At 44.8% G+C, this 15,000-nt stretch overlaps 1 protein-coding gene across 1 annotated transcript in view; it reads left to right on the forward strand.

Moving 5' to 3' along the window:
• The window catches only part of LOC134065879 (cadherin-18-like), a 117,854-nt gene that overhangs the window by 21,968 nt on the left and 80,886 nt on the right, over positions 1–15,000 (forward strand). Inside the window, exon 2 of the mRNA XM_062520978.1 lies at positions 9,696–9,990. Coding sequence (XP_062376962.1) covers positions 9,696–9,990 — 295 coding nt within the window. The remainder of the gene's footprint in view (positions 1–9,695; positions 9,991–15,000) is intronic.

The following is a 15,000-nucleotide window of genomic DNA, read 5'->3' on the forward strand; positions in this document are numbered from 1 at the left end:
CTCTCCTGCCATCCCTCTCTCCTCTTCCCTCTCCTCTCTCCCATAACATCCCTCTTTCCTCCCCTTCATCCCACACCATCCCTCTCTTTTCTTTCCTCTCCCATACCACCCCTCTTTCCTCACCTCTCTCCCACACCATCCCTCTCTCTACTTCCCTCTCCTCCATTCCATAGCATCCATTTCTCTTCTTCCTTCTCCTCTCTTCCATAGCATCCATCTTCCCTCTCCTCTACCATTCCTCTCTCCCCTCTCTCGTACCGTCCCTCTCTCTTCTCTCTCTCATACCATCCCTCTCTCCCCTCTCCTCTGTCATCCCAGCTGTGTTTTTGCTTAGACTGATGACTTAAGTGTTTTCATTATCAACCCACTTGGAAAGGGGGACAAGGTCTTTTGGATTTGGATTGGTGCTTTCCAGCCGCTGATTGCTCAGAAGCTGGTCTATGGGACAGATGTGGGCTTTGTGGCAGTTGCCTGAGGGTAACGCCCATCAGATATGACCGTCAGCTTTTCCTTTTGAATCTGGAAGGACTGGCCTTAAACTAGATTGTCTCCTTTCTATTTGCTTATTCGTCTTGAGGCTGTGGAGAATTGTTTTTTAAGCTTTAGAGGACCTCATTTTAGCTAAAGACAGAAATCCAGTCATTGAGACTTCTGGAGAGGGAGCTGGAGGAAGTGCAGATTGTGTTGCCTGGGGCATGTACTAGGGAGGCCTTGGAGACCGGGGCACCAATGGGGAGATGATGTATCCCCGTCCTCTGGTGCTAGTCTCAGCTTCTGCTTTGCATGATGAGGATGAAAGTGGGGATAGCATGGTTCATTTGTGAAGTGGGAGACAAAGCCCCCTCAGGACCTCAACAAAAAATACTTTGTACATGTTGGATGTTTTTGTGAAAGGATGGGGGAGCTTTGTCAGCTTCTGAGTACCTGGTTTAAAGAGTTAGGGTAACTGTTTTCCTCCTACCATTTCATTGGGGGCATACTGTATGAGGTTAAGAATAGAAGGCAAGTGTATGTTTTGTGTACATATGTTATTGGGTTCAGCAGAAATGGCCATCTGGAAAACAAGAAAGGGTTAAGATGAGAGGTGAAGAGAGGTGTGTGGTTGAACTAATTCTATGGAGGTTTTTAGGGGGATGGGATCGGAGGTAGAAATAAACTGAATATGCAGATTATAAAATGATCTATGACATTGTGGATGAAGCTGGGGAGGATGGGGAAATTGTTTTTGAATATGAAGAAGTATTCAACATTATGGTCTGTGGTTTTTAGGGGGTGCTGGGAGGTAGAAGTAAACTGAATATGCAGATTATAACATGATCTGTGACATTGTGGATGAGGCTGGGGAGGATGGAGAAGTTGTTTTTAAATATGAAGAAGTGGTCAGCATTATGGTCTGTGGTCTGTATGTCTTTTACTTTGAGGCTGAACTACTTGTGTATGTTATTGTTTTGTGGTGTATATACATAAATACTTACTGATAAATGAGTGTTAAGCTTCTCCATCTCTCCCCTCCTTTCCTTTCAACCCTCCCATACCATCCCTCCTTCTTCTCCTCCCCTTCATACAGTATCATCCCTATCAGCTCTCCTCTCCTCTCTATCACCCCTTTTCTCCTCTCCTTACCCCTCCCTCCGTCCCATACATCCCTCCCTCCTCTCTCCTTCCTTCCACATCATCTGTCTTCACTCTCTTCTCTATACCATCCCTCTCCCTTCTCCTCTCTACTCCCCACCATACCATCCCTGTCTCCTCTTCTGCCCTCCTCACCTCATCTCTCTCGCTCTCTCTTGCTCTCTCCATCTGTCAGCGTTCCTTCCCTCTCTCACTCCTTGCCTTCCCCCTCACCCTCTCTGCTTCACTCCTTCCCTCCTTCCACTTTCTCTCTCCCTCCCTCTCTCTCTCTTCTTCTCTCTCTCTCTTCTTCTCTCTCTCTCAGCAGATCTGCTGGCTGCAGCATTTGACCTTTGATTCATAAATGATCTGACTGACTGCCTGCTCAAAACCACAACACAATATACACACGCTTATCTAAACACACACACACACACACACACACACACACACACACAAGCACACACAGACACACACGCACACAAGCACACGAGCACACACACAAACACAAGCAACTTAAGCTGTCTTTAATTCACAGTCTGCTAGCTTGCAAGATGTGCAAGACAAGCCCAAGGGACACAATCGTACACACACACACACACACACACATATATATATACATATATATATATATGAATATAACCAGCCACACCTACTTCTCCTTACACACACACTCCCACAGAAAGCGAGCACTCTTTTAATTGAGAGAAATGGGGAGAGATAACCTTCAGTGTGAGCGGATGAAAAGCCTTTCTGGGGTTCTATTGTGGGATTCTCATAATGGCTGAGTTCTGCTGGTCCTTGATGTTGTGTTTGCTGTTTATGTTTTGCTTTATTCCGGCATCTTTCATTGATGCATCTCTATGAGGCCCTGCTGTCCTCCATGGAGGGAAAGATGACCTTGGTCCAAATCTTCAGCTCTTTGCCTTGTTTTCTTAGTCATCACCCACATTCATGCACACACACACACACACACACACACACACACACACACACACACACACACACACACACACAGGTCACAAGTACCTACTGTACACTGACACCTGGCAAGGGCATATGAGTCAGAGGAATAATGTTGAAAGACTGTTGAAAAGGCACACGTTTATATGCATGATCACATAGAAAAGCTGCAATGCAACTTCGAATGGAAGCTCTTCTCTCTCTCTCTCTCTCCCCTCTCTCTCTTCCTCTCATTCTCTAATTCCTTTTCTCTGTCCATCACTCTCTCTCCCTCTCATTCTCTCATTATTTTTCTCGCTCCATCATTCCCTGTCTCTATCTCTTTCTCTGTCTATCTATCTAGAGGCTTCATCTGCTGTTGATGTACTGTGGGCTCCCTTGGGAGAGCCGGCGTCTCCGAGCCTCACGCACACACACACACACACACACACACACACACACACACAGGGGCCAGCGCTTAGCTCTGGTGATATCGCCGCCGAGTCAATCCTCCCCGTTCCTTTATTATCTTGGCAGTAATGAATATCCCCCCTCAGTGAACTTCCATTAATGGCCCTTTCTTCTGTCCTCCTCACGCCAGTCAATACCTGGCTTCACTGCCATCATAAATCACTGACACTTTTACAATCCGCCGGGGCCAGCGCGCGCTCAGAATCTAATACCCATACGGAGGAAGCGTTGACTTTGAGCACCTGAGATAGTCAGGGACTCGCGGAGTAAACAGCGTTGAGTAAAACAGCAGTGGCCTCTCAGTGATGCTGTTGTTTGTGATTTTATACGAGCCTCTTTGTGTTTCGTTTCCATATAAAGGGTGTGGTGTGCGTGTTGCAAAGTGTTTTTCAGAAGTTATTATGTCCCTGTCGATAATGCCTGTTCATGCAATTAAGAATTGGTGTAGGGTAGGGAAAGGACATTAAACTCACCGATGTTGTCACACGCACACGCACACACACACACACACGCACACACGCACACACACACACATACACACACACACTCACATACAAACACACACACACACACACACACACACACACACACACACACTCACATACATACACACATGCGCACATGCACACATACACTCACATACACACGCACCCGCACCCGCACACACACACACACACACACACACACACACACACACACACACACACAGACACACACACACACACACACTTTATTTATAGCCTATTGTTTGCTTTTAATCCTCTCTCTGTAGCTGTCCTTGTGTCTTGAGCCCTGGTTGCACAAGACACTTGAATCCATATTATTGCTGAAACAGCTCTGTGTTTACAGCTTGAACATGAAGTGTGTCTTCAGCGGCAGCGCAAAAGTAACAAATGAAAAGCCTTGGGTATTGTTTGTTTCCCTGAGTGTGTATGCTGTGCCATTATTTTCACGACCTCTGGTGGGTGAGAAGGAGAGAGGGAGAGAGGGAGAGAGAGAGAGAGAGAGAGAGAGAGAGAGAGAGAGAGAGAGAGAGAAAGAGAGAAAGAGAGAGAGAGAGAGAGACAGAGAAAGAGGAGTGCCGATGACAGTTACCATACGAATTTGAGCTGAGTGTTTTCAATTGCTTACATTTGGAGGAGCCAAGGTTTGGGAAACAGATGCAGATGAGAGAGAGACATCTTCCAAACTGTCCTCTGGCAGGCTTTAGAAAGCAATCTGTCTTCGAGGCATGCTAAATTTGCACTATCTGCTGTATCTATCTATCTATCTATCTATCTATCTATCTTTATCATACACAAATACACACACACATGCACACCTAACCGTCTATTCATTCATACATTCATTCACAATGTAATCCCATCAGTCAGCACTACATTCACATAATCAAGAGGATACGAGTGTGCAAAGTGATCCTCCGTGGTTGTGGTCAGTTGTCTCCTGTGCATCTGTCCGCTCCATCAGTCTCGTGCTCTGCGACGGTCGGTAACCCCCGGCGATGGCAGCTGGCCTCGGGTCGTCTGGCAGGTCTCGGGTCGAGTTAAGGGGCCCTCTGGCGGAGCGTGATATATGAGACGGCCTCGACAGAAGTCAATGGGCGAATTAGCGGCCTGACTGCAGGTTAAGCACAATTTATGGGCTTCCAGGTGGCCCTCCTGGGTGAGGCGGCACTGGGCAAGGAAGGCAGTGTGTTGCCATGGTGCACTGACCACAGCGCTGAGATATCTCGGAAGATGCAGGAATGAGCTCCCCTCACTGTCGAGAAAACCTTTAGAGAGAGAGAGAGAGAGAGAGAGAGAGAGAGAGAGAGAGAGAGAAATACTGTTGATTGTAAGGTTGTCATGTTTACCATGATGCACTGACCACAGCTCTGAGATTTCTTTGGCAAGAGGCGAGAATGAGTTCCCCTCACTGTCGAGAAAACATTTGGAGAGCGAGAGAGAGAAATACTGTAGATTGTAAGGTTGTCATGTTTACCATAGCTGACACCATTTCATTTAATGAAGTGGCATCTGTTTGCTGGTTAAATATTGAGATTATGTGTTGCTGATTCGCCAAAGCTGTTGTTTGCGATCTCTCTCTCTCTCTCTCTCTCTCTCTCACACACACACACACACACACACACACACACACACACACGCACACTCACTCCCTATAAAAACTGGCGCCTCGTGTGAGATTCAAGCTCAGCCTTAAGAATAGAAAACAGAGAATTCGTCACGCATGTTTGGTGTCTAATCCAGCAGAATTCCCTGTGTGTGTTTATTTAATCGCACGCGTCTCATTAACAACTATGCGATTAAATAGAAGTGGCTTCGCAGTGACCCTCAATCCTCCCCCTAATTAGTGAGCGTGCGCGCACACACACCACACCGCCGTCGTGTTTACCTGCAGAGGGAACAGCACCCGCACCCGCCCCGTAATCATCCCGCGCCCATTTTAATTAGCCGTTCCTTTCTCATCCACGTCGACGTGTGCATTAGGGGCTGAGCCTCTGAGTTCAGATCGCTTAGTGCGGTCCTTTTCACACAGCGTGGCAAAAACAAACAAACAAACGGATAAATAAACTGCTCAACTCCAGTTCAGACAGCAGAGAGAGAGAGACAAAATGCAGTAACGTTGTGACAGTTTCTGTTTACCCTGTGTTTTTCACTGCCAGGGAGGGGGGTGCAAGGGGGATGTCGTTGATCCGAAAGGGGAAACGAGAGCGTGCGCGTAAATCACACAATTGTTGGAGGGTGACAGCAGGAGGTGTCGAGGGGGGGGGGGGGGTCCATTCGACAAGGCGTCCAGAGTAGCCTACCTGTCAGTCTTCCCTCCAGGCCTGTCAGACGAGCAGTCAGGCTTATGACTGGTATCTGAAGGTGCGCACTGATGTGGCACAGATGCCAGTTGTAGCTGAACACCACGTTAGCCCCCAGACTTCACTCCACAAGAGGCTTAGACATTACCAGCTCACATACAATAAAATGAAATATTATGCAGAATAAATCACATGCTTATACATATATGATCAATATGCACAGTATCATTTTAAATACATGTGCATACATAATGGCTATCTCTTAATGCTTTTATATACGCTATGATTAGTAAATCATGACGGGTATGGCTCATGTGGAATGTATCACAGTGCGTTATTAATTCCCCTCCAGGGCTGCATATATTTGAGTGATGTTTATTTATTTATATCTGTATTGTTAATGCTGAAAGACTCCTCTGTGTGTGTGTGTGTAGGCTTATTTATAGGTTCTATTACCATTTAAAGTGATGTCTATTCTTTTTTTCTTTTTTTTTTTTTGTATTTCAGCTGTTGTAAGAGGCACTAAATATGCATTGGAAGATCACAGAGAGAAAAAGGATTCCATTCTTTTATGATTCCGACACAAACAGAACAAAGTTTGGTGTTTTGGAGTTGCAGATTTAGGACATTATTGCCATTGGTAAAACGGTGGTATTTCCAACAGTTAAGGGGTGACTCCTTGCTATCAATTACAGAAGCATCTTCACTCTCTCTCTCTCTCTCTCTCCCTCTGTCTCCTATACTTCTGCGAGAGCATTCCATTCGAAAGGCGCTGGCACTCTACCCAAAAGTCCTGGGCGACTTTGCTAGCACTTTCCGCGAGTAAATTATAAAACTGACGGCTCTCGGCTCTCGGCGCTGCACCGGACATGTGATGTGAATGTCTAATGCAGTATCTAATGTCCATCTCAAGCTTTATGTTCGCCTTGTTGAGGAGGTAATTGTTCTCCCAGCTCGTGTGGTAGGCAAGGGGGAAAAAAAAGAACTACTCGTCCGTCTCCTCCTCCCACTCCTCCTCATATTCCTTCTTGCATCTCTCCATCGCGGGCAGAGATATGGCGCCTGCTCGGCTCTGAGTAATGACCACTGTGGAAAGACGGTGGCCCCTGAATCTGAATAATAAATGAATCCTGATTATTTATTGAGGGACGTATCGATCCTACAGCAGCTGGCACTGCACTGCAATATTCTCTCTCTCTCTTTCTCTCCCTCCGTCTTTCCCTCTCCCTCTCTCTTTCTCTCCCTACCCCACTCTCTCTCTCTCACACACTCTCTCTCTCTCTTTCTCTGATATATTATATAACAGAGGGCCTTATATGATCTCGCTTGCCTCTCTATGAAAATTGCATAAAGCCCATAGGTCCATAAAGTGAAATAACCTTACGTCCAACCTTTCGATCACATTATACCTTATATCCTCCTAGTGCCTTCAACATGTGAAATAGTTCCTCAAAGCATGTTTGAACATTGGCAATCTGTGCGCTGGCTCCCAGGACACATTACAGGAGAAGTATCCCGCCTACATGAAAGACCCACAGCATAGGGATGTAATGGTATGAAATGTTAACCTCACGGTTATAGTGACCAAAAGTATTATGGTTTTCTGTATTATCATGTTTTTTTGTTTTTTTGTAATTGTGTGTTTAATATATTCAGAAAGCCCTGATAGGCCTACACAAGCTGAAATAGTTTTAAAAAGTGTGACAGTGTTTATTATATTACAAAAAGATAGACAAAACCTTATCCAAAGTGTAACTTTTAATCAGGAATGCTGAAACATGTTTTAACCTGGGGGTGCTCATTTTAAACTACAGTATGTAGGCCTATCTTTAATGTCAATGTCATTTAATGTCAATGTCATTGGTGGTCTGATTGAGTGCCTGTCACTTTAAGAGCAACGAGAAGTGATTAGGTTTCATGGTTTTAGGCTAGAAGAAAGTAGGCTAGTCCAAGGATATATGTTTTCATTATGTTTTCCATGGCAATAGATAAAACGAATGTTAAAAAAAAAACATTATTATAGCCTGTAATACTAAATATTTTTGGAATCATAGGAGGGATAGGCCTAAGTGTCTTCCAAAGTTAATGTCTATTATTTTGGTGAGCACATATTTGATAGACATGACATTTGAGCTAATATCATACTTAGCCTACCTAGAAGGAACTCTCTCAAGATGAAATTGTGTAGCTTATTTCAGAAATTACATTAAACCCAACAGTAGGCCGAAATTAACTAAGGTAGGTTACTGTGGCATTGTAGGCTATGATGTTCACTTTCCTTGGTCATGTTTAATTACTTCCGGTAAGGCGGTTATGTTTTCATCGGTTTGTATGTCTGCTTGTCTGTCTGTCTGTCTGTCTGTTTGTTAGCAAGATAACTCAAAAAGTAATGTATTGATTTCGATGAAAATTTCAGTGAAGGAGAAGAAATTCCGGGGGCGTTTGTTTTTCGCTTAGCGGTGTAATAGCAGGGTATGGCCAGGTCGTGGCGATTTGAATAGTTTAGGGTCAAATGACAACCTAGGAGGAACAATACAGGCGGAGGTCTTCGGTCTTTGAGTGCTTTTCTAGTTTGCTATGTGCTTTTTACCCCACAATAGAGTGTGCAATTTCTGTTGTTTGGATCCAATGTGTGAAACCCATTGTGCTCAAAATCAAACGTTAGGCTACGGTGTTGTCCTGTAACGTTAGTGATGGAATGGATTTAATGTGAACGACGTGTACATAAAGAGACGCAGAGTGGCAATTGGTGATTTTTTATCGTGATTTAGGCTACCATTATACCGGTAATCGTTACATCCCTAGCATTGAAAAGCAAGTTTGGTGCAAATCAGGACACAACTGCAGTCCAAGAACAAAAGGTTAAGGGTTGCTGTACAAACCGTCTTTATGGAGATTCCCCCAACCCTCTCTGATGATGCAGCTGTTTATAACAATTCCTTTGGGGACTGATAAGGAGGATCCTTTTCAGTGTCTGAGATGTCCTTAAAATGGAACAATCCGATGGAATCGTTCCAGAAATACAATGCATTAGTGTGTCTTAGGACTTGTATTGCCCAAGATGAATGGGTACAGGCCTAGGCCTATGTGTGTTTTATAAGGGGATGGTATGATCTAGTCAGGGGCGGGAGATGTTTTGTTGATTCCCTGTAGCTACTGTATGATTTGGCATATCGTAGGCTACCTTAAAGATGGATGACAAGTGTGTCTCAGTACCGTGTCAGTAGTAGGCTACTCAGCTCAGCCTGCCTGCTTGTCGTTGGGGTAGTATTTTGGTAACTTAGTCGTTAGCTAACAGGATCCTGGGTATGAAGGAACTATGCCGTGAGGCAAGAGAGCAAGAGCAAGTGTAGACCTCTTTAATTTCGAGAGTAATTGCTTGAATCTGTGTCGTTGACAACGCATTACTCAAAGTTACCCAAGTTACATTTCTTTTCATCCACTGAAATGCTTTTCCTTTTTTTTTCCTGACCACTAAAAGCCTTTCTCCTCCATTATCGTCAGGGTGTGTTGCTTATTTCCCCTCCCGGGAACCAGGGGCTCTATAGCCATCAGCCTCAGTCAGGCAATCCACATCATAGAAGCATGTTATCTCCTATAATGTCCTGACCCTTACCAACATATGACTCTCTCTTTTCACTGTCATTCAAAGTAACTTTCTTGTTTCTATTTCTATCCCTGTCTCTCTCTTCTTCTCCTCTGTTTCTCCCTCCATCTTTATTTCTTTCTCTCTTCTCTTATGATCAAAACCTTCTTCTCTCTCTCTCTTTCTGTCATGATTTTTCTTTCTTTCTTTCTTTCTTTCTTTCTTTCTCTCTCTCTCTCTCCCTCTCTCTCTCTATCCCTGTCTTCCTATCTCCTCCAGCTCCACTCAAACTCGGACAAAGGGGACGGCTCGGTGCGCTACATCCTGAGCGGCGAGGGAGCAGGCTCCATCTTCATCATCGACGAGTCGACGGGCGACATCCACGCCACCAAGAGCCTGGACCGCGAACGCAAGACCCACTACGTCCTGCACGCCCAGGCCATCAACCGGCACACCAACAAGCCCCTGGAGCCCGAGTCGGAGTTCATCATCAAGGTCCAGGACATTAACGACAATGCGCCAAAGTTCCCTGACGGACCCTTCACCACCTCCGTGGCCGAGATGTCTGAAGTCGGTAAGGGACTGATTACGTTATCAAATTCTTCTCTTTTTTTTTTCAGAACGCCACAGTGTTTCCAGAAAACAATTTCTTGACTGCATGAGTGAAGCGAGTGGCTTTGAGGTTTTTTTTTTGTTTGTTTGTGTTGTTCTTCAGGATGGTGAGCTAGCATAGTTTGAGGGGATCTAACTAATTAAGAGCACATACACACACACACACACACACACACACACACACACACACACACACACACAAATGAAATGTGAAATGAGCACATGAAATGAGTGAAAGTGGGCAGCAGGAATCTCCAACTCTTTGATATTGGGAGTTTTTCATGCATTTTGATGATTTGTACTAAGGCTCCTTACTAATTAACTAACACAGACACACACACACACACACACACACACACACACACACACACACACACACACACACACACACACATACACACACGGGGCCACATTGAGTGCATCTAATGAGAAGCTAGAAGGCAGGGGTTTGCAGCAGACTGCAGACTGCAATAGATGGAATGAACCTGTGGATTGGCTCACTGCAACATTATTCATCTGTTGCATACATGTTGTTCATCCGTAGCGAGGAATTCACATCACACACACACACACACACACACACACACACACACACACACACACATATATATAACTCACAAAGTTACAAAAACACACACATTTCTCTCGCACACATGCTGAGAGACACCCTGAGTCACACACACACACACACACACACACACACACACACACACACACACACACACACACACACACACACACACACATATGCACACAGACATTTCCTCTCCACAGCAGTCTCTCTCACACTTTCTCTGTGACTCTCCCTCCCTCCCTCTCTCTCTTTCCCTGGGAGTCTCGGGCTGTTATTATTATGCTGTTTTAGTGCCCCCTCTCCTTCTCTCTTTCCCTGGGAGTCTGGGGCTGTTATTGTGCTGTGTTTTTGCGCTGCTGCTGAGGTCTGAGATCCCCCAGAGTGTGGAGGTCTTTATTCAGCGCTCTGTCATCTGAAAGAAATCAGCCAGCAAAAAGTGGAGAGGCAGAAACAGGCAGAAGAGTAAAAGAGAAGAGAGGAGAGGAGTGGAGAGGAGAGCCTTCTATCCACAACACACATGGCAGAGGCTCTGGGTGTTCTACTGTGACACCGCTCTGCCTGAAATGCCCCTGCTATCATGTGACTCCGCCTTTGTTTATCGCTTTGTTCTGCCATTGCTGTTTTTAGTCCGACAGTATAAAAGCCACCCTTGTTTTTTTTTCTTTTTTTTATTCTTCCAACCCCTCAAGCAGCCCCTCTTTACAGACCTTTTTTTTTTGGTGGGGTAAAAAGCCCTTTTATCTTTAGCTTTTTTTTTCTCTCTCTGCCTCTTTGTGTGTTTGTCTGAGAGTGCTGTTCTCTCTCTCTCTCTCTCTCTCTCTCTCTCTCTCTCTCTCTCTCTCTCTCTTTGTCAATCACTTAATTTGTTTTACACACTGAAATATTTGGACTCGAGGTTTTTGGTGTGTTTCAGTATGTAGAGTGCATGTTTTCATAGCAGGTGTTATCATGAGCCTTTACCTTGCGTGTGAATTCGGGTTCCTTAGCCTCACTCTCAAGGTTCTCATTTGTAGAACCCAACAGAACAGAGCATAGCTCCATTACATGCTATACAGCACTGGTCAATAATAATTCAATCAGTCGCTTACTTTAATCCTTCAATTCAATTCACTCCAATTATGGCTATACACTGCATATGCTCACACATGAATAATGAACAGTCTCTTGAAGGAAGGATCCAAGTCACGTGAGCTTCAGTTAGCCAGTATTGATCCTTTTCAGAAGAGATTTTTCATTTTGCTGCCGAAGAAATACCACTATTTAGTAGGCAGGGTTAAGTACGTAGCCCAGGGGCGAAATGATTGTCTGAAAAAATTCATTACCCTCGGCTGCTCTCCCTCTAAACAGGCATTCGGTTAGTCAGTCAAGAGAAGAGATGTTATTGCATGAAAAGACTACCTGTCTACACTTTGGCCGAGCAAGCAATGGAGTGTCAGGTGTAGCAGAAGGTGGGCACGTCCCTGATAGAGGAAACATCTCATTGGCGATAGCAAAGCTACACCTTGCTTGTTTGATTGGTTAAGAATGACCATGTGTGCTTGACCTTAAGAGGCTGGAGCTGGTCAATATATCTATAATGCTATAATGTAATGCTGCAGTTAGGGACCCGATCTGCATTTCTTTTTCAAATGTGTCGCGGGTGATCCGATCTCTAGTGGTCTAAATACAGATGTAAACAATCACCAAGACAGACTTGTAGTCCGATTACTCAAACCGCTTGCTGAAGTGGTCTGTCACGCATTGGACCACACATCTTCTGTATCGTAAATGCTAGCAGTGCTAATGCATTCTAATGCATTCCGGACATTAGGAGCTCTAATGAATGTGACGATGGCGTTAGTGGAACCTCAAAACAAGTGGCCAGCATGCGTAAAACAGTGGTTCAGTGGTTGTGGTTGGATCAACCGAGATGCATTCTAAAATCCAATTTCTAAAACGGATAGTTCCGGTCCTTAAATTGTGATTGGCGTTCACGTTCGATGCCGTGGTAAAACCCAGCACAAACCCTTCCACAGTGGTAATTGACCACACATTTCATTGTATATTACTGCACTATGACAAATTGATAGAAAAGTTCAAGATGCTGCCTCTCAACGTTGCTCAGCAACCATTCTGATGAAAGAAACAGATTTTTTAGCAGAAGAATGATAATCTATGAATAAGTCATTTCATGTCTTGTAGCTGTGCGCCTTCATTTTATACATTCATGCCAAGTATTTGAAGTAACCAATTTATAAGAGCAATAAGCCACTCGAATCCTTTGTTTCCGGTGTTTTCACTTCACGTTGTGCCAAACAACGCCTCTTATCTGTTCTAACTGGAACCTATTTTTGGTTAAGTAAATTTAGGGCCAGAGCTCCGAAGAGAGGCGTTGTAGGGTCTGGTCTGGTTACTCATAAAAAAACAAAAGTTAGGAGTCTGATTGGGGAAAAAAACATAATGAAAATATAATGAAGGAAAGTGGTAGCGAGTTCATCCTGTCATGTGTCATGTCCATTATTCATTTATTTCCCTCTAGCTATGAAATGAGGTCTGGACACAACAGCTTTTTTCTCTAGCAATGTAACTTCCTTCTAAATAACTAGATGGATATTATATACAATCTGGCCAATTTACACCCCCCTCCCCCTTCCTCCCAGTTGGAGCTTCAGAAAGACCACCTACACACAGTGCTGAGCTGTAGACTGTGTGAAGCTCACTGCTCCCTGAGCTACCCAAATGCTAATGAGTTTCAGCAGTTGCACTGTCACTGCTGTGCCAAGATGGGAGCCACAGAAGGTTACACGCACATCAAACACAAAATACTTTATATATTTTTTTGTATCCGTTATCAGAGCAAGCAAGCATTTAGAGAGTTACGCAATGGCAAAGTCAGCCTTCTGAGGCAAAACAAAATCACAGAGTGTGTGAAATGTCACGCCACCACGATGCTTTGGGATTGCTGATTTTACATTCCGAGTAGGTGGGCCTGGGACAGAATGCAACGTTGCCAAATATTATGCACATAGTTTAGAGTTGGAGACAGTAAAGACAACTACCCTTATTTTTTGGTACATCCATTATGTAAATTTTGTATATCAATAGGGTATGTGCGCAGTAGTTTTTGCCCAATGTGTTTTCTTTCACTATTGCAGAGGCCATGGGATCCTTGTAGAATTTGTACATGGTGTCTTTTTCCATTGGGGGAGGTCTAAGTTAAGTAGGCGATCAGATGGCCTCATGAATATGCAGTGACTTCTGTGCAGATCCTTGTGGTCCTCAGTGCATAAGGACAGTTCAACTCCCACATATCCACACACACACACACACACACACACACACACACACCAGCCACACTTACAGAGGTCTCTTGTCTGTAAATGTAAAATAGTGTATTGAGTGGTTTACAGTGGTAATTGATTTGTAACAAAGGATGAGGTGTTGCTCATCCTCCTCAGGCACCCACAGGTCCAGCTGGTGTAGGTGGTGAACTGTGTGTGTGTGTGTGTGTGGTGTGAGTGTGTGTGTGGGGGGGATGGGGGGGCTCTGTGTGTGTGTGTGTGTGTGTGTGTGTGTGTGTGTGTATGTGTGTGTGTGTGTCTGTTTATGAGTGTGTGTGCACAACACTCTTTAGGAACCCTCCCCATTAAATCCCTATCACAACACAAGCAGCTGGCTCATCTAAGAACATTAAGAAGTTGATCGTTGTTTCCACGACAACCGGCGCCTACGCCTAATGGCCCCCGGTTCTCGGATGACTGCAGCGGAACCGGTTCTCACAGACCGGTTTCCACTGGCGGCGGGAACTTTCCTGACGCTGCACACAACTTCTGGCTGCCGCACTTGTTGAATCGATGGCCATCGACTGAGGGGGGTGCGGGGTTATGCGTACGACTGGGCTGTGGGTGGACAGCAGACAGCAGGAGCAAAATACAGTAATTAGCAGTGTGTGCCGTGGCTACACTATGGTGTGTGTGTGTGTGTGTGTGTGTGTGTGTGTGTGTGTGTGTGTGTGTGTGTGTGTGTGTGTGTGTGTGTGTGTGTGTGTGTGTGTGTGTGTGTGTGTGTGTGTGTGTGTGTGTGTGTGTGTGTGTGTGTGTGTGTGTGTGTGTGTGTGTGTGTGTGATTGAACTTACATTGGTGTCTGCAGTGGTGTCAATTCAGCTGAAACTGCAGGTTATTTTGCTCATATCTTGTTCCTTCTCTCTCTCTCTCTTTCTCTCTCTCTCTCTTTCTCTCTCTCTCGCTCTCTCTCTCTCTCTTTCTTTCTCTCTCTCTCTCTCTCCTACTGCTTCCTATGTATCATCTGCCTCATCATTATCATGGCTTTCTCTTTTTCAGTCATCATATTGTTTTTCTCCTCACCACTCCCTTGTCTGCTCTCTCTCTCTCTCTCTCTCTCTCTCTCTCTCTCTCTCT

The sequence above is a fragment of the Sardina pilchardus genome, chromosome 19 (assembly GCF_963854185.1).
Source record: "Sardina pilchardus chromosome 19, fSarPil1.1, whole genome shotgun sequence".
Classification (NCBI taxonomy): Eukaryota; Metazoa; Chordata; class Actinopteri; order Clupeiformes; family Clupeidae; genus Sardina; species Sardina pilchardus.